General features: G+C 43.1%; 1 protein-coding gene across 19 annotated transcripts in view; it reads right to left on the bottom strand.

The window, feature by feature from the left end:
* sox6 (SRY-box transcription factor 6) overlaps positions 1-26,600 on the bottom strand; it is a 636,409-nt gene that overhangs the window by 226,745 nt on the left and 383,064 nt on the right. For all 19 annotated transcript variants that reach the window (XM_078220783.1, XM_078220782.1, XM_078220770.1 and 16 more), the window contains one exon: positions 22,483-22,572. In XM_078220783.1, coding sequence (XP_078076909.1) covers positions 22,483-22,572 — 90 coding nt within the window. The remainder of the gene's footprint in view (positions 1-22,482; positions 22,573-26,600) is intronic.

The following is a 26,600-nucleotide window of genomic DNA, read 5'->3' on the forward strand; positions in this document are numbered from 1 at the left end:
ACAACAAGCTTCTTTTCAATATGCAACATTAATCAAAGCAAGTCTATTCACTTCTTGAAGGTGCCACTTCTGTCAAACTGATACACATTGGGATGAATTTTCCCGTTCCACCCATCACAGGAATCATAGCGGGTGAGGGGTGGACCATGGAAAGGTCTGCTGACCTCAGGCGGGATTATCCGGTTTCGGGGCGAGCGCGGCCGGAAAATCCCAGTATTTCACTTCAAACTACAGTGATGAAGATCTGGTTAGTGCTTACAAGGAATGGGGCATTAATGATCAAAATCTAGCTCATCGCCTCTCTCTTTTTCTGCTCTTGACCAACTTTATCCATCTGTGTCTCTTTCTTGCTGTTGTTAAACAAAGCAGCAAGTGGCCTGCTGCCTCGAGGATTCTCAAAGCATTACAGTTCAAACATTAGCCTGTATAGACACAAAAATTCAGCTGCTTTAATTCCCTAAGTTTCAGCAGTCTTTGACCAGGTTGCTAGATGCTAATTATAGGACATGGCTAGTGAAAGTGCACAGTACATTCCAGGCTGCCCAGAGAATTGATCTATCTGACAGTAAGAGAGGTATAGGGATCGACAGTGCCATCCTGCCAATTAACTGAAGAATAAAATATAGTGAATCTTAAAACAGGGTGAATGTGGGCATAGATAATTAATATCATAATGCAAATCTGCTGACATTGCAACAGAAGGAATTTTTAAAAAAAAATAATTTTATGGGATGTGGGTGTCACTGGCTAGACCAGCATTTATTGCCCATCCCTAGTTGCCGTTCAGAAAGTGGTGGTGAGCTGCCTTCTTGAATCGCTGTAGTCCCTGAGGTGTAGGTACACCCATAGTGCTGTTAGGGAGCTAATTCCAGGATTTTGACCCACCAACAGTGAAGAAATGGTGATATACTTCCAATCAGGATGGTGAGTGACTTGAAGGGGGACATCCAGGTGGTGGTTTCCAGGTATCCGCCGCTCTTGTCCTTCTAGACGGTAGTGGTTGTGGGTATTGAAGGTGCTGCCTAAGGAACCTTGGTGAGTTCCTGTAGTGCATCTTGTAGATGGTACGCATGGCTGTTTGTCAGTGGTGGAGGGATTTAATGTTTGTGGAAAGGGTAGCAATCAAGCGGGTTGCTTTGTCCTAGGTGGTGTTGAGCCTTTGAGCGTTGTTGGAGCTGCATTCATCCAGACAAGTGGAAAGTATTCCATTACACTCCTGACTTGTGTCTTGTAGATGGTGGATAGGCTTTGAGGTGAGTTATTCACTGCAGGATTCCTAGCCTTTGACCTCCTCTGGTAGCCACAGTATTTATATGGCTAGTCCAGTGCAGTTTCTGGTCAACGGGAACCCCAGGATGTTGATACTGGGGGATTCAGAGATGGTAATGCCATTGAATGTCAAGGAGTGATGGTTAGATCTTCCCTTGCTGGAGATAGTCATTGCCTAGCACTTATGTGGTGCGAGTGTGGGTATTGCTGGCTGAGCCAAAAGTTATTATCCATCCCCAATTGCACTAAGCCCACAATGCTGTGTATCTTGAGTCACATTTAGTCCAAACCAGCTATGGTTGGCTGGTTTCCTTCCCTATAGGACATTAGTGAACCAGTTGGGTCAAATCAGCAATCGTTTCATGGTCAACATTAGACCTCTAATTCCAGATTTTTATTGAATTCAAATTTCACCACCTGCTGTGGTGGGATTTGAATCCAGAGCATGCTCCTGCGTCTCTGGATTGCTAGTTCAGCGACAATACTACTATGCCAACTCCTCCCATTGCAGGCTTCTCTGACAGCTAGCTAACAGGTTGCAGGCAACGTGGTCTAATGAGGCTCCTCCACATCCTTGTGCAAGAATGCAGAGCAGCCAGTACCATCCCTCCTCCTGTAGCTACATTCCTCTCCGCCACACAATGTTGTGAAAAGCACAACAGACTACTCTTCTGCACGCCCTCGCTGATGCAAATTGAAAGGCTTTGTCAGGAATGTTCAGGTACCTGAATCATATTTTCAGTAACCCAACAGTTTATTCTGTGATTTCTCCTTATGTTCACTTATGTACCTTTGCATCAGCATTAGGACAGGTATCATAGAATCCCTACAGTACAGAAGGAGGCCATTCGGCCCATCGAGTCTGTACCGATCACATTCCCACCTAGCCTCTATTCCTGCCACCCCACACATTTACCTGCTAATCCCCCTGACACTAGGGTCAGTTCAGCATGGCCAATCAACCTAATCTGCACATCTTTGGAGTGTGGGAGGAAATCGGAACACCCGGAGGAAACCCATGCAGACATGGGGAGAATGTGCAAACTGCACACAGTGACCCGAGGCCGGAATTGAACCTGGCACTGTGAGGCAACAGTACTAACCACTGTGCCACCATGCCGCTCAACATCAGCCATATCACATCAATCAACCATATCCTCAGAGGGTAGTCCTCATCGCCAAAGAGTCTGCCCCTGATGCCCTATGGAAGCCTGAAAACTTGTGGGAAATAGAAATGTTGCAGAATGATGGAACCATGGCAACTTCTAGGATATCTTGCACAGATATGCATGTAAACCCATGGCTGGTCACATTACAGCTGAACACAGAAGGAATCAAATCCCTTCCAATTAATAAATACTCCTGAATGGGATGCAATGTCTGTTGTCTATGACTCCCTGTATCTGTGGGAATCCAACCACAGCAGCAAATGCGAGAGTGCTTTGTGGTTGACTGGCATCACCAGTATCCAAGTAGGCAAAACTGAAGGTCAAAGTTGGAGGTTCTGGCAAACATGATTGTTGTTATCTGGATGATACACTTGTGGGAACCGATTTGGCAAATGTCAACTGTGGATCACTGGAAGGTGCTTGAAGTGAACAAATTTCGGGATGTTGTGACCTTGATGGCAAATGGTCTCTCATGTCCAGCTGGTCCCTTTGGAAGGAGGTCTTTTGTTCCTACAGTCTATAAGTGATCAGCATTGATCTTTTGTGAAAGAGTGAGGCACGGCGGTTAGCACTGCTGCCTCACAGTGCCAGGAACCCAGGTTTGATTCCGGCCTTGGGTCACTGCCTGTGTGGAGTTTGCACGTTCTCCCTGTGTCTGCATGGGTTACCTCCGGGTGCTCCGGTTTCCTCCCACAGTCCAAAGATGTGCGAGTAAGGTTGATTGGTCATGCTAAATTGCCCTTTCGTGTCAGGGAGATTTGCAGGGTAAATACGGGGATAAGACCTGGGTAAGATGCACTGTTGAAGAGTCGGTGCAGACTTGACAGGCCGAATGGCCTCCTTCTGCACTGTAGGGAATCTATGATTCTGAGGATTGGTGCTTACACATCTCAAAAGAGCTGATCCTCTGGTAACTGCTGTTGTTGTCCCTCTTGCTGCTGTTGATGTTGGCTTTGCTGCTGCTCTTGTTCTTCAGAAGTCTATGATATAGCTGAATAATTTACTTCCATGCTGAAAGCAGGGAAGTTCAGATCAAAATGGACAAAGTCTGAGGCGGTGAAATGACTTCTAAAAAGTTAGAAATCACCTGTTAAGCAGTGAAAATGTGATCTCAGAACAATTCCTGAACACAGGCCTTTCAGATAGGCAGGGAAGGAGAAAGGCAGTTTCACTCTTTAAAGACTTCCCAGCCTATCAGTTTCATTAAGAAATTGTTCCCTGGCGTGTTCTTGCCTTATTGACCCTAATGAGGTTTGGAGTGCTGGGAAAACCCAAACACAGGCTGCTAAACTCAGAATGCTCAGTTAAAAGCATAATGAACCCAATAACTCCTCAGCAGTTTCCTGAATACCTCTAAACATACCCCAATAAAAGTCCAGAGTGGGGTGATTTCATATTTCTGACACCAACTTTTTGGGGGGGATTTAATGCCGCATGCACACCCAAACCCACTTGCAATTTAAATTCTGTCCAGGCGAGTTGGTGGCTTAGTGGTATTGTCACTGGACTTGTAATCCAGAGACCCAGAGTAATGCTCTGGGGACCTGGATTCAAATCCTACCACAGCAGATGGTGTAATTTGAATTCAATAAAAATCTGGTATTACAAAGTCTAGTGATGACCATGAAACCATTGTCAATTGTCAGAAAAACCCATCTGGTTCACTAATGTCCTTTAGGGAAGGAAATGTCCTTAACTGGTCTGGCGTGCATGCGACTCCAGATCCACAGCAATGTGGTTGACTCTCAAAACTGCCCTGTCTGAAATGGAGGGCAATTAGGGATGGGCAATAAATGCTGGCCCAGCCAGCAATGCCCACATCCCATGAACGAATTTTTAAAAAGCACCTCCAAAAGGATGCATATCTTAAAAGAGAAGTGTCAATGGTACAAAAAAGTGGTCTGCTCGAATATCAGAGTTTAATGCCCACAATAACCCTACTTTGATTCTAACTGTGCTGTACCTGATGTGAAAGGATCTTATACAGCTAGATGGGGCGGCCTGGTGACACAGTGGTTAGCACTGCTGCCTCACAGCGCCAGGGACCCAGGTTCAATTCCGGCCTCGGGTGACTGTGTGTGTGGAGTTTGCACGTTCTCCACATGTCTGCATGGGGGTTTCCTCTCTCACTCCAAAGATGTGCAGGTTAGGTTGATTGGCCATGCTAAATTTCCCCTTAGTGTCAGGGGGAATAGCAGGGTAAATACGTGGAGTTATGGGGATAGGGCCTGGGTGGGATTGTTATTGGTGCAGGCTCAATGGGCCGAATGGCCTCCTTCTGCACTGTAAGGATTCTATGATTGTAAATCTTGAGGAACAGGGAAAAAGCACCATCACACTTTGCCACAATTAATAGCAGTAAAAAAAAAACCATTTTCACTGTCTATGCCTGTCCAAACAATGTGAGGTAGGAATAGAGATTGATAAAGCACCACTTAAGGGTAAACGTGCAAATAAACAGCACTCAGGACTTATTCCTTCTGAGTAAAGAAATGACAATTTAGCTTCTGTCAAAGAGACAGGTAAGTATTATTAATATAAATATTCCTTTAAACTGTTGCTTATTTGCACGATGGTCATTTCTTGGCACCACATAAGGCTCTTCGGGAAAGAGTAAACAATGTCAGTGTGACAGGGGTGTTTTTAACCTCCCTGCTGGTCAGAGGTGACCCAGCGGTAACTGGTACGACAGACAGCAGCGTCTAACCAACACATCTGATGGGTTGTGATGTCTCCACTTCAGAGGGAGCCTGCCCCACGCTTGGCATTTTGCTTTGCTGCTACTTTGTTTTTGATTCGGTCTATTTTATTTTCAGAATGCCACAAGTAGTATCTATGAAGGGCAGCAAAAGTCAACAAATCGAAGGTCTGCTAAGATAAAAGCCTCTTTGTGATGAGTGGCAATAGTATCCTGTTTCCTACCGCTCCCCCCCCTCCCTTCCCCCCATAGCTCCACCACCCCCCACCCCCCCCCCCCCGCCCCCACCACCATTGCTGCTCTTATTTTTCAACCAGTTACAATCGGAGTTGGAAGCACATCGTTCATAAAATAAGCATTCGTTCCTCTTTGAAGAGTCCCAAGTGAATAATAAAGATAAAAGATTTGAGTGTAAAACATCACAAAGAGCTGTATTATCTTATCTCCCTTTTAGTCAGGACAGCTGAACCATTATGACTAATTTCATTGACTTTCTTTTTAAAAAAAAGAAATGAACACTGGAATTCCTTTGTTGCGGCATCAGTTAGCTATTGTCAAGGCTCCCATATGCTGCTACCCCATACCCAGTAAATTAAGATTTTATAAATGCTGCAATTGTGCTTCACTAGATGCATGGCAAGCAGCAAAATAGCTAGCATGCCTAGAGTGCAAAGCGTTCAGGCTGACCACTTAAGCCGCCTCGTCCTATAGAGAAGGTGTGTCCCAAAAGTGCTTGTCAAGCTGCAAATAATGCACAATAATTATAAATGAGGGCAACCTTTCCTCTCCCCTTCCCTTCTTCCTGCTGTCTAACAGAGAACGGAGTTGTAGCGGTGGGGGGGGGATAGAAACATAAAACCAATTCCACTCGAATGAAACAGCCAGAACCTTCTGAGGAAGGCGAGGTTTAACAAGCAAAAGAAAATGTCAAATTGAAGAGGAACAGCTTGTTTAATTGCAATGTTTCCAAGGTCACTGTAATAGCTGTTTGTTGCCGAATGTTCCCTAGGACAGTGTCAATGCAAATCACACCTGCAGATCTAAGACCTTCACGAGTTAATGCATTTATATGATGTGCTCTTTTAATGGGGTCCTAAACCCATTTATTTGAAGTGGGTTAAATCTATTTGAAATGGGTTAAAAGCTGCATTAAAGTAAGCCCGCACAGAAATTTATGCAAACATGTTCACCAGTGCCTCACCAGAGAAAATTATCCTAAGCCAAATGTTTATCAGCAATAAAATAAAGGAGGTGGCTCTAAACCATCAAATTTGAAATTATTGATTGCTGTCCGAGCACCGTGATACAATTTATGCTTGCAACTGGTGACGAATGAGGGCATTGATTGTGTAACGACTTGGGGTGGGAAAAGCACATTCATCCCAGCTGTCTGTCTCGTATTGTTTTCCAGTGAAGTCTGTCTGAAAAGTTCAGGGGTGAGGATGTCAGGTAGATTAAGATCAGCAGTAAGGCCCTCCGAAAGATTATGAAGATCCACAGCTGAAGACAACCACTTGGACGAGGGCAGGAAGGTTGTTGCATATCTATGGGAAGGTGGGTTGGGGTTGAGAGTTAGGACTTCAAGAAAGGCAAGAATTTTGGTGAGGGGAGGGTAGGTGGAGTTGTTGAAATTTACTTCCAACAAGATTAGAAGAGGACTGGATCTGAAGTCTAACACGAGAAATGTATTGGTTTAAATGATGCAACAAAGTGGCTGCAATATAATGCCACTGGGAGCCCTGTGCTGAATTGAAAAATAGCTGAAGACATTAAAACCCCCACTGACAACTGACTGCTTCAGATTTTCCAATAATCCTCAAATTTGTTCCGCTGAGTACCCTTGCACATCAATCCCCTGTCATCATCGTCGTCATAGTGTATATAAAAATGCCACATCTTGGAGCTCCAATGGGATTTGAGGTATCTGTCCTTTGGTATTTCTCGGCATCATAATTAAATCAACAATAATTAATTAGTTTCCCACTCCTATCTGCAGGGCGGGTGCATTAACCGTTGTTCAGTGCTTATGCCTAATGATCTATTTGTAATCATTATCAGAATTATCAAATCAATACACATAGTGGGGGTTGGAGAGTCGATGGGTGTGGGGAAAGGGTCATAATCGCTGTTTAAATAAAGTTTGCATGTGATTTTGCTCCAAATAACACACAAAGGCAATATTTTCCATTTACTTTATATGTGAGCGTTGACTGTTCTTTTGTTTAACCAATATCCAGGGTTAGTTAATAATTAAATCTATGGCGACTAGCACAGCGCTGAGGACTTTTAGATGCAATTTATTTTGTATTTGATTTTAATGTCAAAACCCGGTGTCTTACCCTGGGGGAGAAACTCCAGCAGCATTTTTAAATAAGAGACTAAACTGTGTACACCTTGCACTCGTTTGCTCCTAGCTTCGTGGCTTGGAGCACTTCCAGATTGTGTCTTTTTTGTATTGCGGTTTTGTATGCACGATACCATCGCCGCCAGATTCATCAGTCTTTTTGATTGACAAACATAGTCAGGTATGAGAACACACGGCGAATCTGACTTGTTACGTTTGTCTGGTGAAGAAACCTTCAGCTCTGCTACAACCAGAAGAGACACTGTCTTCACCCTTTAGTTGCTGCATCAAGCTCCAACCCATTAGGCCTACTATTAAAAGGGGAAGAGAAATATTTAAAACATTGACCATTAGTTCTCGTGCCACTCTACGTGTCATATGACCTAGCCAAATGGACAGGCGTAGTTCCCAGACCTTCACCAGTGCTGCTCTACAACCAGGAGCAAGCAGCTACTTAGATAGAATGTAGGGTTGACTTGTTTTCTGACTGTAATTGTTGCCAGGGATTTCTGGCTTGTAAGTACAAGCCACTGGTTTGGAATTGGCAGTGAGATTATACGTCTGCTGCGATTCCTTTCTGATATTTCTGTACTTTCAGATTCGTTTTGCCCTTTAGCATTAGTTACTTCCTGGATCTAACACCTCAACCATGTACCTGCCAAGAATAAATGAGCAGATAATTTACCTCATAGGAACAATGCTGTGGTATAACTGGCAGTGAAGAAACGACAAGAGCAATGGGTTTTCCCAGCTTCCCCATGGGAAAGCACTAAGCCTCTGCAGGGCCAATCCATGCCTGCATGACTGATAGTCTGGAACTCACTGTGTGATGGAATGATGGCTGTGGGCCTACAGCCTCTATTTTTCCTTCACTTGTTCAATCTCTCCCTAAACTCATTTGTGCAAACTTTCTCTGCTGGCACTGCTAATTAGTGTACTGCTTGCTGTGGACTGGAATGCACTGTCTGGGAAGGTAATCGAGGTAATCTCGGTTCATTCCCTGCCTTGTGTTCAGTGACCTCACCTGAGATGGCAGTGATTGATATTAGATTTTGAAAGTGTTCTGTCCCCAATCTTGAAATAACTTCTAGCTCAGTTGGCTGGATGGCTGGTTTGTGATGCAGAGCGATGCCAACAGTGCGGGTTCAATTCCTGTAATGGCCCAGATTATTCATGAGTCGTACAGTCATACAGTGCAGAAAAGGCCCTTCAGCCCATTGAGTCAGCACCGACCATATCTATCACTAAAGGTGCCCTAATCCCATTTTCTTACATTTGTTCCACATCCTCGAACATTATGATATTTCAAGTGCTCATCCAAATATTTTTTAAAGATTGTAAGGTTTCCAGCCTCGATTACCTTCCCAGGCAGTGCATTCCAGATTTCCACTACCCTCTGAGTGAAAATGTCTTTTTTCAAATCCCCTCTGAATCTCCTGCCCCTTACCCTAAAACTATGTCACATAGAGTCGTAGAAGCCCCTCGTCTGAGATGTGGTGATCCTCAGGTTAAAATCACCACCAGTCAGCTCTCGGTCTCAAAGGGGAAAGCAGCCTTTGGTCATCTGGGACTATGGCAACTTTACCTTTGCTGCAAAGTGCTTAAATATGAACATGGCTAAGTAGAACAGCTGAATACCTGTCAATGCACACGATCTAAGTTCACACATAGTAAAAGGGTAGAGGAAGCTGCAGAGGGATGCTGATGTGTATTGAATTATACCTAGGCATGTCAGTGAAATCAATAACAGGAATAGAGGATAAAAACAGAAAAAAAACACAAAGTAGAAATTCTGAACTTTTTTCCACCATTGGGCTGGTTTATGGAGTATATTAAAAGCCCATAAATTTCTTCCCTTGTCCAGGCTCAACGGAGATGGCCTTTGCCTCTGAATCAGACATTTTGACCTGGATTTTACTGACCTGGCTTTTACTGCCCTGTCGCAGTGTGTCTCCCCCACTGAGTGTGGCAGGCCTTTTTTTATATTCATTCATGGGATGTGGGCGTCACTGACTGGGCCAGTATTTATTGTGCATCCCTGAGGGCAGTTAAGAGTCAACCACATTGCTTTGAGTCTGGAGTCACACGTAGGCCGGACCAGGTAAGGCCGGCAGATTTCCTTCCCTAAAGGACATGAGTGAACCAGATGGGTTTTTACAATTGCTTTGCGGTCATCATTAGACTTTTAATTCCAGATGTTTATTGAATTCAAATTTCACCATCTGCCATGGTGGGATTTGAATCGAGGTGCCCGGGGCTTTACCCTGGATGTCTGGTTTACTAGTCCAGTGACAATACCACTACACCACTGCCTATCCTGCTCAGCCAAACAATAATATCGCCCCCGGTGGGAGAGACCATAAAACCCTGGCCACTGGGTTCGAGTCCAACTCCATGTTTGAACAAGAATTCTTTGTGTTCCTCTTTTCTGTCTCTGTCGGCTTTCTCTTTGTGTCTGCACCTGTGTGCTGATTGCCTTCACCCTCCAGATCCTCTGCGTGCAGCTCTCCTTTATGTCTACAAGCCACACATCATATTTCTTGACTTTCTTTTTTGTTGGTACAACTTGCAGGGCAAGAATTACCATGGGCCAGTATTTCTTATTGTCCAAGAAAATTATAATAGACTCTTGTGCAATTGAAGCAAGCCATTAAAAGTCCTTCCAAACATACTGAAAAACAATTACAGATTCCACAGACCTTGCAAAAAATTATAAATGTTCCTTACTGTACAGATTCTGGGTCAAAGATCATCACAACAAAGACGAAGAGGTTAAATCAATCATACTTAATCTGTTAATTGCTCAACAACAAGCTTATTGCCTCAGGCATCCTACAAAGTGAAACATTAAATAGAAAGATATAATCATTTTTTAAAAAATCATAAGGTCATTTCAATTAGAGTAGTTAGTAATATTAAGGAAATATATAAATATGAATATCTGTGCAAATTAATTGTATCCAATTTGAAAAGAATGGTCTTACTTTTCACAATATAATTTCTCATGTCTCATTAATGTTGGATCCATCATTTCTCCCATGACCAGTGAACTTAGACAATGGATGGGATTTTCTCCCACTCCATGGCGTGTTTCGCGGTGGCAGGAGGAAGCGCGCACTCGCTGGCGATGAGATCTTATGGCCCCGCCATTGTCAAAGGGGTTTCCCATTGAATGCACCCCTCGCCACTGGGAAAGGCAGGGATGCATCATCGGCGGGACCATAAGATCCCATTGGTGTGAACGGGAGCAAGATTTCAGCGAATGGGCGCAATTTTATGATTTATTTTTCGAAGCCTTGTCTCAGGCGGGAAAAGCGGAGGGCAGCCAATCAGCTGTCTTGTTGGCTTTTCCCACCAAATTTTTAAGCACTTAGAAAAAATAATTGGAAGGGGCAGGACCTCTTTTAATGGGCACCCCAGTCTGAAAAAAATAAAAAAGGAAACAAATCCCATCCCCTCACCAAAAAACATGGAAACATACCTCCACTGCCACACCGAAACTCCCCAAAAGAAGCAACCCACACCCCTCTCTCCCGCCGCCCACACTCCAGGCACTGCCCCATGGCACTGGCCCTGGCACTTCCTCTGACATGACCCTCTTGTGCCATGGTCTGCACTTACCTGTGGGCAGCGGGAACCATTCATCAGATCCCCATTTGTCAAGACCTATTGTAAACCCCGGGGTGATCAGTTTCTTATGTGGAGAATAATACAGTGGGAAAAGACATTTACATGTATGGTAATGGGGTTCCCGCCATAATTATGTCATTGGCAGTGGACGTATAAAAATCAGCAACTCAGCATGACAAAATGCAATGGTATCCATTCCACTTTGTAAATGATTCAGCAATTCCCTCTCCTTCTCTCGCCATGTTCAAGGTACCCATCAGCATTATTCACATTCTCAATGTGTGGTCACTCTCAATACTTCACAGCCCAGGCCTCTGAACTGAGGCCCAGAATTCTGAGCCAATCGTCCACACTCTCAATTCTCTATGGGTCTCCACATTGCCGAGCCTTTATCACACTGCATGAGCAAGCAACATAATTGTATTTGTAAGGCTGGGCTTGCATAACCAAACAACCAGAGCTGGAGTTCTGTGAACCTGTGGGGCTAGAAGAGGTTACAGCGAGGGAAAGGACGTGAAGGAATTTAAGCAGGAGGATGAAACTTTTAAATTGGAGCCAAGCCAATGTAGGTTAACAAAGACAGGGAGTATGGGTGATCAGGAATCGGTGCAGGATAGGGAACAGGCTGCTGATGATAGCAGGCCACACAGGAAAGCATTGGACTAACTGAGTCTGAAAGTGTCAAAAGGCTTGGATGAGACTTTCAACTGCAGATGGGCTGAGGCAGGGACAGGTAACGTCATTGAAGAATAAGGAGGTGATCTTAGTGATGAAGAGCATTTGGGATAAGAAGCTCAACTCAGTTCAATTGGGCGCATAGTATGAGAACAGTCTGCTCCAAACAACAGTGGTGCGGAAGAGGGGATGGAATTAGTGGGCAAGACTGAAGGCTCTGTTTTCTCTAAACTGAAGACAATTGCAGCTTATCTATGGTTGGATGATGCTTTAACAGCCCAAGAACAAAGAGGCAGTGGAGTGGTTGAGAGAAGTGGTAAAGTAAAGGCAAGGTAAAGCTAATTGTCCATCAAGGTACATGTTGTCAGAATACAAAATTGATGGTTGTCAGTCAAACAATAGAAAATAAAGAAGAAATTATTTTTTAAAAATTGTTTTGGAGAGTAAACAAAGTACAAATAATTAGGGAATAGTATAGCAATGTAGTACTCAGTTTAATGTTTTAAAGTTATACTTCATTGTCCTGTCTGTGAGCAATGCCATAAGAGATCAACTGGTATAATTTTCAGGATTGACAATGCTAGTTAGTTAAGCTGGGGGAAAAAGAGAATTAGAAAAGGTGAATTGATGTTTGAATTAAACACATTAAGCACTGGAATTCTTGGTGCTGTGCAAATATTTGAAGAAATTTCTTTAGGAAAAGTTAATAAATTGAAATTGTTAAAAATCTCACGTCGCACATGGCTACATGAGAGTACAATTTACTACATTATATATAGACTTGTTCCCAGTTTGTCATCTGTTGTTCCCTTGTGCTTTGTTCCCACAGGATATTTCAAACCAAAAACAAAAGCAGGAATGAAGAAAGCAGACATCAGAAAGACCTTTGTTTTGCCCTAACATAACAGAGTTCACAGATGCCAAATTCTGTAAGATCGCAACAGTGTTACCGACGCTTATTTTCCTAAATTTCTAACCCAAAATAAAGAGAGCAAAATCTACCCTGCATGATTCTCCATGCATGCTGGACATTGCTGCGCACAGTGGCACAATGGTTAGCAGGTTCAATTCCTGCCTTGGGTCACTGTCTGTGTGGAGTCTGCATGTTCTCCCCATGTCTGCGTGGGTTTCCTCCGGGTGCTCCGGTTTCCTCACACAGTCCAAAGATGTGCAGGTTAGGTTGATTGGCCATGCTAAATTGGGCGAAATGTAGCTAGATGGTATATTGTATGAATGCATTGCCCAACTGTGACTAACAATTCCTCATCATAGAGGTTAGGATCCATTGATAACTCAGTTTCAGGATCCAGAACTGGGGTGGGTTGGGATTGGCAGTAAAGGAAAGAATTGGGGGAACAGTCAATTTAGCTGTTTCTCATTGGTGATTTTCATCACCAATTCAATCATGGAAGATTCAAGACCAGATACCTCATACACCCTCTCAGTCAGGGAATATTTCACATGAGGGCAGCTAAAACAGTATGAAAATAGCTCCTTAAACTCAGCTGGAAGAGACAAAATTACTGCTATCCATCTCACAATTGAACACCTATTAATGCGCCCAATTGCAACTTTGTAAGGTGAATGGGTTCTGAATTAATTAAGGTCTCACCCATTCTCTTCATAACGTTAAGTTTGGAGAAACCGAAAACCTAAAACAAATTAACCTCTTGTTGCAGAAAAGAACAAACAGAAACTGGAAGGGCAGAGTGGTCTCCTGTGCTGTACAACTTGAGAGTCCCAGACTTCTCTGATAGTGGCAACATATTCGTAAAAGGCTGCAATTTTAAAAAAATCAAGATACTGTAATTGTCACCAGAATGGTGTTCCTAACGGCAGGCAGCTTAAATGAGGTTGGTAGTAAAATTATCTGAGTGGCCACTATAATTCACACCTCGCGCCATAAAGGATATATCTTCTGAGGAACTGATATACTATTGACCCACGAGGTTGAGTTAGACCTCCCTGACTCATTGCCAAATATTGTTTCGTAAACCACAACTCCACATTGATTTCAGGAAGTGGAACTCATCATGACAGTCGAGGTCTTGGGATAGTTTTCAACACTCAAAAGTTCATTGCTGGGTCTGTATGGATGATAATCTTCGCAAATAACTCTGACGGAAAGACAGTTCTTCCTCCTTTTGTTCTACAATTCGCAGGTTTTTAAAATTCCCATATTTGATGATCACTTTCCCACAATTTCCTTCACCTTCTGTCCTATTCTTTTCAACCTTGGTGGTATCATTGCCTCCGGGTCCCGGCCCATCGACCTATGTTTCCCATTAGAAAGAGATCTCGTGCTTTGGAAACAGCAGACACAATGGATCATTTACTGACAGCAAAGATCAAAGAAACTAAAACAACACTGAAAACATTGGTCTCTAAATGCATGTCCTGCATCATGGAACACATTTCAAGAAAACGTTGAATTCTATTTGCAGTTCGATGATTGATTGGAACAATATCTCTTTACAGTGTAACGCTAGTGAAATTAGAAGCACTTATTTGCCATTGTTTAGTCCAGAACTGTTGTTCCAGTCAAGAAGCACTGAAATTCCTCTCCATACAGTGATTGACTTTTATTTTTCTGCATGTATATTTTATAGATTTTTATTTTCACTGGTGATAAAATAATTGAACAGACCCAATAGGCTGAATGGCCTCCTTCTGTGCCACAGGTCTTTCTATGTATCTTTCTATGTAGGGTAGGCTGTCGAATCACTGTCACCCATGTTACACATTCGTGCAAAGTCAAGGTCTACTCCACTGACTATAGTATTCATGGGCAGCACGGTGGCACAGTGGTTGGCACTGTTACTTGACAACGCCAGGGACCCAGGTTCAATTCCCAGCTTGGGTCATTGTCTGTGTGGAGTTTGCACATTCTTCCCACGTCTGTGCGGGCTTCCTCCAGGTACTCCGCCTTCCTCCCACAGTCCAAAGATGTGTAGGTTAGGTGGATTGGCCATGCTAAATTGCCCCTTCATGTCATTTGGATTAGTAGAGTGGGGTTACAAGGATAGGGCCTGGATGGGATTATTGTCGGCGCAGGCTCGATGGGCCAAATGGCCTCCTTCTGAATGCTAGGGATTCTATAATTCACTTTTAAAGTTTATTTATTAGTGTCACAAGTGGGCTTACATTAACACTGCAACGAATTTCACTGTGAAAATCGCCTGGTCACCACACTCCGGTTGCCTGTTTGGGTACACCGAGGGAGAATTTAAGATGGCCAATGCACCCAACCAGCAGGTCTTTTGGAGTGTGGGAGGAAACCGGAGCACCCGGAGGAAACCCACGCAGACACGGGGAGAATGTGCAGAATCTGTACAGTGACCCAAGCCGGGAGTCGAACTTGGTACTGTGAGGCAGCAGTGCTAATTACTGTGCTGCCCTTTTCGAAGCCTGGATTCTGATTAGGTGAGGAATTATTCTTTTTCATTACACTCCACCTATGCTGTTCATGATCCATGCAACATGCAGTCACGTTCTGCACTTTACATGAGGATCCCTGTTAAACACGGGGAAATGTATTGCTGAACAGGCCGTTCGTTTACAGAAGCTGAGTGGGTTTTTTATTGCTTGTTGCCGAGCTGACTTTCTCTCCCCCTGCACAGCACATCAGGAAGAATTCTGCTATCAGTGGAGGCAGAAGGGTATTAATGCTGTCTTGCTGGCCAGTTGCCCAGCCATGCTCCTTCCCACAGTGGTGCTGCCACAGAATACGAACCTTGGGCAGTTCTAGAGGGAGAGCGAGCTCAGGTTATCTTCCACTAACACAGCCTCTTTCCTCCAAAGTAAACAACTCCCACTAACTGCAATGCAAAGTGCCGTTGCTCACAAAGGCTCCAAGAGGCCTGGGAATTATGACAAACCCCTATTCAGAGCTCATTCAATGTTGCTAACAGCTATATTCTAGTCTAATTAAAACCTTTTAATAGACACATTTTTTTGGACTGTTCCCCCAGTTGATTATCACTCTGGTGTCAGTGGACTAAATGTAAATTTATAAAAAGGAAAAGGTCAAAAACATTTTTGCTTTTTTTAAATGAATTAATTCAGGAAGGTCACTGATCTTGGAAAACTATTTTGGATTCCTGCGCTTCAATTTTAGCATGGTATTATTCCTCAAAGTGACTGAAAATTTCAAGTATAGAAGTTCTATTTCTAGTTAATTCACTAGGAGATGCTGTGACTTTATTCTCCCTCAGTCTCCATGTTAAAAGCACAGGGAAAAAAAGTTTTGTACTAAACATATACTTGTGGTTCCAAGACAGAGGTTCACCTTTGAGCCACTTCACCCTGATGCTTTTTGGATAATGCTCACTTTCTGTTCACTTCTTATTGCAGTGAGGTTTAAGGGTGACTGCTTGACAAAGTTGTCCTTGATCTTAGACCTGTACCCCTGCTCTTTGTATAAAGTAGCTTCATAACTGTACCTTGTTTAACTCCAAATGGTCTCCTTAATAATAACCATTAACTCGGGTGAAACCACTTCACGGACCATATTGAACAGTTGCGTGTGTGCTATGAAGCAATGTTAAAAAAAATATACCATTTAGATTTAAGGGGGGGATTTTTAACCCTGCAACCAGACGATGGTCCCGTATTCAATTGGTCAGTGTTTTATTTTGCGTGTCTGGTATCTGTTCTCTGTTCTGTGTGATATTAGTCCAGCCTGGGTGTGGTTACTCAGAAAGAAAAAAACTAAACTGAAAATAAGAAGCTGTGAAAATGAGAGGGCAGGCATTTTAAAAGCATTGCATATGAAATTCCTGTGTTGATGTAGAAACTGGTGTCATCTCTCCATATCACCCAGGCAGCAACTGGCAATGAGGATGAGAGAGAAAAGTTTAAATTTACTGGCTTCAGCAACTTTTCTTTTGCTGGGTGATCCACCCATATCATGGGATGGTTTACGGGGTTCAAGACTATTTGCTTGTTATGGGGATGGACAGGCCAGATGTCGCAGCAATTTGCAAGGGGGGATACTCATATATTGCCTCAAGGCAGAAAGCTAGTGAATACTCAAGTGGCTCACAGAAGAAACAAGTACATTTGATATAGTGGCAAGTGAAAAGTACTTTGGGCCAAAGAAAGGGTCAAATATCTTCAAAAATGTGCCCAATTGTAGAAGTACTTGACAGTTCCCAAAACTATGTCCAACTTGAGGGAAAAGTTTAACTCATGCTTAAAGTGGGCACCACTTTGTAAAGCTATGCAGGACATTGAAAAAGAGGACTTATTTGACACGTAGTGAAGTCCTTTTCTGAGAATTATGGCATGTGTATACCATCACAGACAGTAAAGTAACTGATTATTTTAAGGAATGCTCAGTTGAGATTTTGGCCATCTCCGTGCCACTCCTTATTAATGTGGACCCCCCCAAAGTATCGATTTTAAGTGACAGGCTCTACCTTGTTATTCCTTACAACTTTCACTCATGTGACAAACATTCCTCAAACTTACAGCAACTCAGTTATTTTGGTTTTGGGGATGATCATAGTTCCGGTGCGCTAATAAAAACATGATCCTAGACAGTTTACATTCTACGTAGCCAAAGGCTAGATTTTTGGTAAGCTTTGCTTCAAACTTGAAGATGCCACTGAAAAGTAAAGTTAAACTTTATTTATTAGTCACAAGTAGGCTAACATTAACACCGCAATGCTGTTACCGTGAAAATCTCCTAGTTGCCACACTCTGGCGCCTGTTCGAGTACACTGAGGGAGAATTTAGCATGGCCAATCCACCAAAGCAGCACATTTTTCGGATTGTGGGAGGAAAGCGGAGCACCCAGAGGAAACCCACGCAGACATGGCGAAAACATGCAAACTCCACACAGTGTCCCAAGGTCGAAATTGAACATGGGTCCCTGGCACTGTGAGGCAGCACTGCTAACCACTGTGCCACCGTGCCACCCCAAACTCAAATCAATTCTGGCAGCAGAGGGAATCAAAACCAAGCCCCCGCAGACACTGGAGCCTTAATCAAGCACCTTAGCTCGCTCGGCCATGCTACCACTGGAGCACACATTTGACGCAATCGACGACACTGACTACACCCAGCAGTATCCTTTCTTATTCACTGCATTTGAGGAGATTAAGGGGTTACATCATGTCCTCACATTAGCACACCAATTCTGCCAATTTCAAAAAATGAGGTGGTTGCTGTTTGTGTCCCAGGAGATGAAAAGACTAGAAGCAGATGGTATAATTGAGCAAAACGATCCCTCAACATGAATATCAAACCTGATCATTGTGCAACACAAAAATGATGAATTTAAACTCTGCATCAGCCTTAAGATGGTCAACAAGGCTATCATTCCAGATTAGTCACCATTTCCTACAATCCAAGAACAAATGGCATCATTTCACGGCTGCACAGCTGAAATACAATGGAACTATCTGCAGTTACTACTCATGGAACAAAGCCTATTTCTTACAGCTTTTGTTAATAACGAAGGTATGTTTTAGTAATGCAGAAAGTCCTATGGACTAAGTGCCGCACCTAGCACATTCCAGAAGATCGTTTACTCAGTCTTGTCAGACATTAAGATTAGCTCAGACTGTCAACAATGTTGTTGTCCATGGCAGGGACAAAGCAAAACACGATCAGCTCACTCGATTCACACAACACAATTTGACACTCAACATAGACACATGCACATTTGTGGCATCCAAAGAAGAACTGGTCACATACTTTAGAGTATGCAATAGGAATTTGCAGTGTGCGATGACAACTACATCGCATGCAGAACTCCAGAGATTATCCTGAAAGTACAGCAACTTGTATTGTATCTTGTCCATGAAGGACACCCAGGTGTTAAGCTGAAACGACAATCCTGTGAAGTAGTCTGGTAAGAAGTTTAACAACACCAGGTTAAAGTCCAACAGGTTTATTTGGTAGCAAAAGCCACACGTTTATTTGCTACCAAATAAACCTGTTGGACTTTAACCTGGTGTTGTTAAACTTCTTACTGTGTTTACCCCAGTCCAACGCCGGCATCTCCACATCAAGTAGTCTGGTGGCCAGCAATAGATCGCTGCATAGAAAAGTTCACTAGAACTGCATAGTTCGTACACTCAGCAAATAATTTACTAACCCGTATCTCACACCTCTACAACTGACCCATTGGCCAACTAAACCATGACAGCACCCACAATTAGGAACTATTTGCCTATTACCCTACAAATCAATGTTATTTTGCCTGTAGTTCATGATCTACATGGCAAATGGCTGGAAATCGCGACAACAAATTCCATAACCATCACTTTGTTCACTGAAATTCTGCACAAGTTTTTATGGAATGGGGTCTACTGTAAACTATCACGTCAGACATTGAATCACAGTTTGTTTCCAGTCAGTTCACAGAGTTCCTAGAAAACTACGGAATTCACCACCATTGCAATACAACCCACAATTGAATGGTAGTGTTGAATAATTAAGCAGGAGGGGAGTGAATGTCTGGAACATGCTGCCCAGGGAGGTGGTGGGAGCAGATACAATAGCAGCATTTAAGGGGCAACTAGACGAATACATGATTAGGATGGGAATGGAAGGATATGGACTCTAAGTGCATACGTTTCTAGTTTAGGCAGGCATCATGATTGGCGCAGGCTTGGAGAGCCGAAGGGCCTATTCCTGTGCTTTACTTTTCTTTGTTCTAATCAAGGACAGTCCAGGAGCTAGTATGTCAGCAGAGAGATCCATTCATATCCTATTTTTCACATATGAATCCACTTCACTGTCTCTGACCAGAAATACACCAGCCAAATTTATGACTAATCATAATTTTAACAAGACACTGATCCTTCTTAATCTGAGCTAACCAACAGGAATGTCAATGTGAAAATAGAAGAAATCGCAAAACGACAAGGTAAAGCAAAAGCGTAGTTCAAGAGACAAACACACACAGGGGAACCACGATTTGGAGTCGGAGATTGGGTTTGCATCAAATGGCCAAATCATTACCACAAACTCACATTATCTCTATTAGGGCCAGAGCAATCAAGCCTTGATAGCTGACCGGGATATATTAAGGACAGTAGTTTTGAGGATAGATTTCCTTTTCCAATGTTGATTGTCTGTCTCATCAGGCTGATCACTTGGAACCACAACCCGAAGCTCATAGATCTCAGCACCATCATCAACAAATTTTGTCTCATAAAGACTATGGCTGGAATTCTCCGGCCGTTCATGCCGGCGGGATTCTCTGGTCCTGTCAGCAGCGCACTCCCACCTGCAGGTTTCCCGCTGGCGTGGGGGGGGCATCAATGGGAATTCCCTTGACCGAAGAATCTCGCTCTATTTCTGTACTTCGAGAAAATCGACAGGCTGAACATTAAGAAATGACTCCATGTTCATATGTTTGTTCTTTATGATGAACTAATTTAAAATAATATCCTATAGCATTACATTTGTTCAGTTTTTGATTATCTGTATTCAATGATTCTTCACTGTGTGCTGCATGCTATTAGTTAAGCTTGGATATGGGGACTGAGAAATGGAAACTAAGGTGCTAAAAACATCTTGGCTCCACAGTGGCCAGATAGAGGAATTTTACACCTTAAGACCATAAGACAAAGAAGCAGAAGTAGGTCATTTGGTCCATCAAGTCTGCTCTGCCATTCAATAAGATCATGACTGATCTGATGTGATAATTCTCAACTCCACTTTTCTGCCTTATCCCCGTGTTCCTTGATTCCCTTACTGATTAAAAATCTGTCTACCTCAGCCTTGAACATTCCTAACAACCTGGCCTCTACAACCCTCTGGAGTAAAGAAGTCCACAGATTCACTACCTTCTGAGGGAAGAAATTCCTCCTCATCTCAGTCTTAAATAGGTGGCCCCTTACTCTGAGATTATGCATTATGCCCTCTGGTCCTTGACTCGCCCACAAGAGGAAACAACTGCTCAGCACCTACCCCGGCAAGCTCTCTGAGGGTCCTATGGGTGGAATCTGCGAGGTTGCCGGTGGGGACTGAAGATATGGGAGTCACAGTTCTTCCCTGCAAGAATGTGAGTTTCGATCTACCCCACCTCTCACCGGTACATCATCAGGTTCACGCCTATAATGGGCATGAACCCGATTTACATGGATTTCAATTCATTTTAATATTACCCCGCCCTTCACCAGATATTGACCTCCCGCCATCTTCAAACCGCACCGGCGTGTTGTCACATTGGCGCAGCTTACAACAGTTTCACACAGTCGTGTACCTGTCATGGGGTTTTTCTGGGGTGAGGGGGAAGGTAACTATTGCCTCCAGGGGACAAAGGACATGGCCAGACAGTGCGCTGGCAATGCCCCTGACACTGGCAGTTGGCACAGATTGGTGCTGTCAGGTTGATACCATGCCCCTGCCAACCTGGCTGTGCCAACCTGTGCCAAGGGGCAGGCCCCAGTGTGTGAAATTCGTGCAAATGTGGTTGTGGCCGGGAGTGACAGATGAGCATGGAATGTTCGTTTGGAAAGTTGGGGGAGGGGGGGGGGGGAGTCAAAGGGGCCGATGATTGTGGTGGGGGTGGTGAAGGGGCCAATAATCATGGGGGAAGACGAGAAAGAGCCAATGATCGCAGAGGGGGGTGTTTGGAGTGAATGCTGGCTCCAATTGGAGGTGGGGAGGGGAGCCTCTGATGACTCCATGGCGGGCTGTGAGGAAGGTTTATTGCTGCTCTGATTGGGGCGCCCTTTAAAGATGGCGCCCTGATCTCTGTGCAACCGGATTTTGCTAGTATAATGGCATGAATCACGCCCCTTTGAATTTTTTTGACAGAGCTAAGGGGAATCTGGAGGGAAAACTGATCGGTTTCTCCAGAGAGAAACACACTGGTTTTCTCACCAGAAACAACACCCTGCCATTTTTTGGTAAGACTTAGCCCTATATGTCTCAATAATGTCACCTTTCATTCTTCTAAACTCCAATGATTGCAGGCCTAACCTACTCAACCTCTCTACATAAGAAAGTCCCTCCATACCCGGGATCAACCTACTGAAGCTTCACTGGACTGTCTTTAATACCAGCATATTGTTCTTAGATAAGGATTCCCCCCCTTCCAATTACACTTTAAAATGGGGCCTTTAGTCGCTGGGACAGAATGCAAAATAATATGTACTATTTTACCTCATTCTAACGATAGTTACGTGGCACATGTAGCTGGAATACCAACTGCATTACAGACCAAAGCAACAGGACAATGAGTTATAGCTTGTACCACATGAGGGACTCTGGGTGAGTTTGATAAAATGCTCCGGTAAGGTCATACACCCAGATGGAATCGTGGTGAAACTTTGCCATTCAAATCCATAGTGGATGTAAAATATAGAGATTTAATTATACGCAAAACACAACTGTTTTTGCCAAAGGTACAAAAGAAGTACAGGATATTTTGAGGACAGTAGTTATGAGGATATATTTCTTTTTCCAATGTTGATTGTCTCATCAAGCTGATTAACCGGAACCACAACCTCATAGATCTCAGCACTGTCATCAAAACTTCCATATCTTAACGACTGCTTCCTTTCCTCCATCCCATTTCTCGGAGTGATTTCAAGCCTCATCCATCTATTTACTACGGAATTCTAATTGCCGTGTCTCGTTGGCCGAGTTGCTCCCTATTTTGTGTTGGAATATTTTCCTCGGAGTACCATTTGCACCTGAGAACCAAGGAACAATTGAAATGGACCACGTACCTTTGATCTCGCCAAGTATCTCCCCTGTATTGAGTCCAGCCATTTTCTCCTTCCAGTCCTTCGAGAGAAACTTCTCGACGCAGGATGACTCTGTGGAGAAAACATTATAACGCACGGTGAAGAAATAATTCTGCTGCCCAGTGAAAAAATGCTGATCCCTTTATGGAATAATACATTACATTTGATTGGCATCTGCACAAATGGATAGCTCAGATTTTGTGCCAACACAATGAACATTTATTACCAATTAGTTACTAAACAGTAACTCCCCAAATTCCATTAATAATTGCCAAAACATTCATTCCATTTGCCTACATGTAAACCATGGATTTGCAGGCCCACAAAGCAGAGCAGCCTCGAGTTTGAAGTGGACAGTTACATGATTGTTAGTCCGGGAAATGCACAGTGGCTGTGGTTGATTTAAATCATAGTGTAAGGGACATATTGGAGCAGTTGCACCTGATCCAAACAGCTTGACCCTGACACTGGGAGCCCAAATAGAAAGCGGTCCATTTCTCAGAACTAATAACCCTCACCTTAACAGACACACAAACATTGCCTCTTTTTATTGTTGCATTTGAAGTTTTAATTGTGGAATGGTCCAAAGTGAAACGTATCATTCACAGTACTTTGGTTACAAAATATAGCTCAGTGAGCTGCTGGTTGGAGCTATATTATTCCGCAAATTGAATCCCAAGAGGGCCCTTTTTTCCATTCATCATCACTTTCTATTCCTCATGCCAAGTCAGTTTTCAATCCAGCAAGTTAATTTGGCATTAATTCAATGAGCCTTGATCATTTCTGGAAGCCTTGTGTATAGAACTTCATCAAAATGCCTTCAGAAAATCCAAGTAAAGCGCACCTACTTATTTAGTTACCTTTAGAATTTAGAATTCCAGTGAATTTGTGAGGCATGAACTATTGTCGCTAAATTCATGATGACTGTTCCTTATGGCTCCTTTATTCTTTACGTGAACTTTGATAGCATCTCATAAAGTGCTTTCAACCATTTTTTCCATTATGAATGTTAAGTGAACTTGTCTGTAATTCTCCGATTCATCTCTTGCTGTTTTTTTAATATTGGGAAAAACAGATACTATTCCCTTATCTTAAGCTATGCACACATACAACACACACACATATATATAGGGGGAGAGAGAGAGATTGTAGAAGTATTAACCAGAGCCTCACACATTTCCTTAAGGATTCCAGAGCACATCCCATCTGCTCCAGGTGCCCTGTACGCATTTAATTCTTCAAGTTTCTTTATTACACATGCTTTCCTAATACCTACATATGTTACAGGCTGCTGAGCCAAAATAACTGCATCTGAAATTTGGCCAGTTATCATTTGTGAGAATGGACATGAAGAATTAATTTAATATGTCAGCCATTTCCTGATCCTCCAGAATATTTCTATCCCATTTAGCCCTTGGGAGCACTACCTGCTCTTTCTCACTCCTTTCACATGTTATACAGCCATTAAGTGTCTCTGGGTTCCTCTTGTTCCTTTCTATTGCTTTTATTCTGATCATTTACCTCTTTCAATATTCACTTATATTAGCGTCGAATGACATTGCATCAATCCGCACTACTTACAATCTGCTCATTTCAGCCTGTGCGATAAGACTACAGATTTAATCCAGCTTTCAGCATCTCAAGTGAGTGGCAAATCTTCATGCAGGAGGAGGCTGGTTGATGACTGTCAGCAGACTATTCAACTGTGAAAGGTACCACAGCAGTGCCTGATTCTGTCCTGACCCAACATCCATGCATGCATACACATCCTTACAGGATAAAAAAAACTGCTGATTTTTCCACCCACCCCAACCCCCTTGCAAAGTCCCAAATCCAACCCCAAAGAAGTGTTTTTCCATATTTTCCAAAATTGGCCTTGAGATTTTTCTTAGCCTCCCCAATAAGAAGCAATAATTTTGACTTTGTTATTTCTATTCTTGTTGGGGTATATTTACTTTGTCTCTTTAAGGAACTCTACCAAAGATAAAAATCAATTTCTCTTCTGGCATTTAGCTTCCTAGTTTAACTTCTACTTAAATCCTCCCCATTTCTCTTTCTTTATAGTAATTTGCAAGGCATAATCAAGAGTTCATTGGCTCATCCCTTATTTTTGAGAATGAGAATTTTTTTTTGAATTTTAAGGAGAGTTACAGGGTTTTCACCACAGAATTGGCCACCTGTGATTCAAACGTAATTCTTCAAAGTCTGTAATTAAAATGGTAGACCCAGTAACGCTTTTCACTGTTAAACTGCTGCTAACTCTTTTTTTTAGTTCATTTGTGGGACATGGGCGTCACTAGCTGGCCAGCATTTATTGCCCATCCCTAATTGCCTTGTTCAGAAGGCAGCTGAGAATCATTGCTGTGGCTCTGGAGTCACATGTTAGGCAAGACCAGGTAAGGACAGCAGATTTTAGAGTGGCACAGTAGCAAGCACTGCTGCCTCACAGTGCCAGGGACCTGGGTTCAAATTCCGGCCTCAGGTGACTGTACTATGTGGAATTTGCACATTCTCCCTGTGTTTATGTGGGTTTCCTCTGGTGTCCCGGTTTCCTCCCACACTCCAAAGATTTGCAGGTTAGGTAGATTGGCCATGTTCAATTGCTCCTTAGTGTCAGGGGGATTAGCAGGGTAAATACAGGGGGTTACGGGGATAGAGTGTGGGTGGAATTGTTGTCGGCGCAGGCTCGATGGGTTGAATGGCCTCTTTCTGCCCTGAGCGATTCTACTTCCTTCCCTAAAGGCCACTAGTGAACCAGATGGATTTCATGGTCATCAGTAGATTCTTAATTCCAAATATTTTTCATTGAATTTAAATTCCACTAGCTGCCGTGGTGGGATTTAAACCCGGGTCCCCAGAACGTTAGCTGAGTTTCTGGATTAATAGTCTAGTGATAATACCACAAGGCCATCGCCTTCCCCTGACATAGGTTGGAGTATAGTGGTAATCACAATTAGAAAGATAAATCACTGATTTATTATGTAGCGGAACTGAATAGATTCCAAAGTAACTCATTCACTTAATTAATCCAAAGTGACATCCACAGTTTGGAGTCAGAATGGTTGCAGAAGCTTGGAATATTTGGAAAATATGTTGAGGAAGTCAAGTTTTTAACCTTTCTCAAGTGCAGGCAAGCAGACATTAACATCAGCATTTTGAACATGTGAGAAATAAAATATGCTTGAAATCGAAAATGAAAACAGAAAACACTGGAAATAGTCAGCAGGTCTAAAGGCATCTGTGGGGAAAAAAAGGGAATTAACAAAACATTAACTCTGTTTTTCTCTCCATAGATGTTGCATGACTTGATGAGCATTTCCAGCATTTTCTGTTTTTAACTGAATTAACTTTTGTTTTCCCTTTTTGAAGTTTGTCTCATTCAAAAATCCAAGGATGTGCGGGTTCGGTTGCTTGTCTATGCTAAAATTGAACCCAGTGTCTGGGGGATTAGCAGGGTAAGTGTGTGGGGTTATGGGAATAGGATCTGGGTGGGGTTGTGCTCAGTACAGACTCGATGGGCCCAATGGCTCCTCCTGTACCTGCAGGGATTCTATGATAAAGTTTTAAAGTGTACTTATTAGTGTTACAAGTAGGCTTACATTAACATTGCAGTGAAGGTACTATGAAAATCCCCTAGTCACCACATTCCAATGCCTTTTCGGGTACACTGAGGGAGAATTTAGCATGGCCAATGCACCTAACCACATGTCTTGCGGACTGTGGGAGGAAACTGGAGCACCCGGAGGAAACCCATGCAGATACAGAACAACATGCGACTCCACACAGACAGTGACCCAAGCCAGGAATTGAACCCGGTTCCCTGGTGCTGTGAGGCATCAGTGCTAACCATTTTTGATGCAATTCAACAAATAACATTAAATAGCAGCATGGATGCCAAAAAAAACCTAGTACAGGAAAGAAATAGAGAATCAGGTGAACTGGCGTGACAATAATTTCTCCCTCCAATGTCAACAAAATGAAGGAGATAGTCACTGACTGCAGGAAGCATAGTGGACAGCATGGCCCTGTCTACATCAATGGAGCTGAAGTAGAAATGGTCGAGAGCTTCAAGTTTTTAAGTGTCCAGATCAAAAAAAACA

This window comes from Mustelus asterias, chromosome 9 (genome assembly GCF_964213995.1).
Source record: "Mustelus asterias chromosome 9, sMusAst1.hap1.1, whole genome shotgun sequence".
In the NCBI taxonomy this organism is placed as follows: Eukaryota; Metazoa; Chordata; class Chondrichthyes; order Carcharhiniformes; family Triakidae; genus Mustelus; species Mustelus asterias.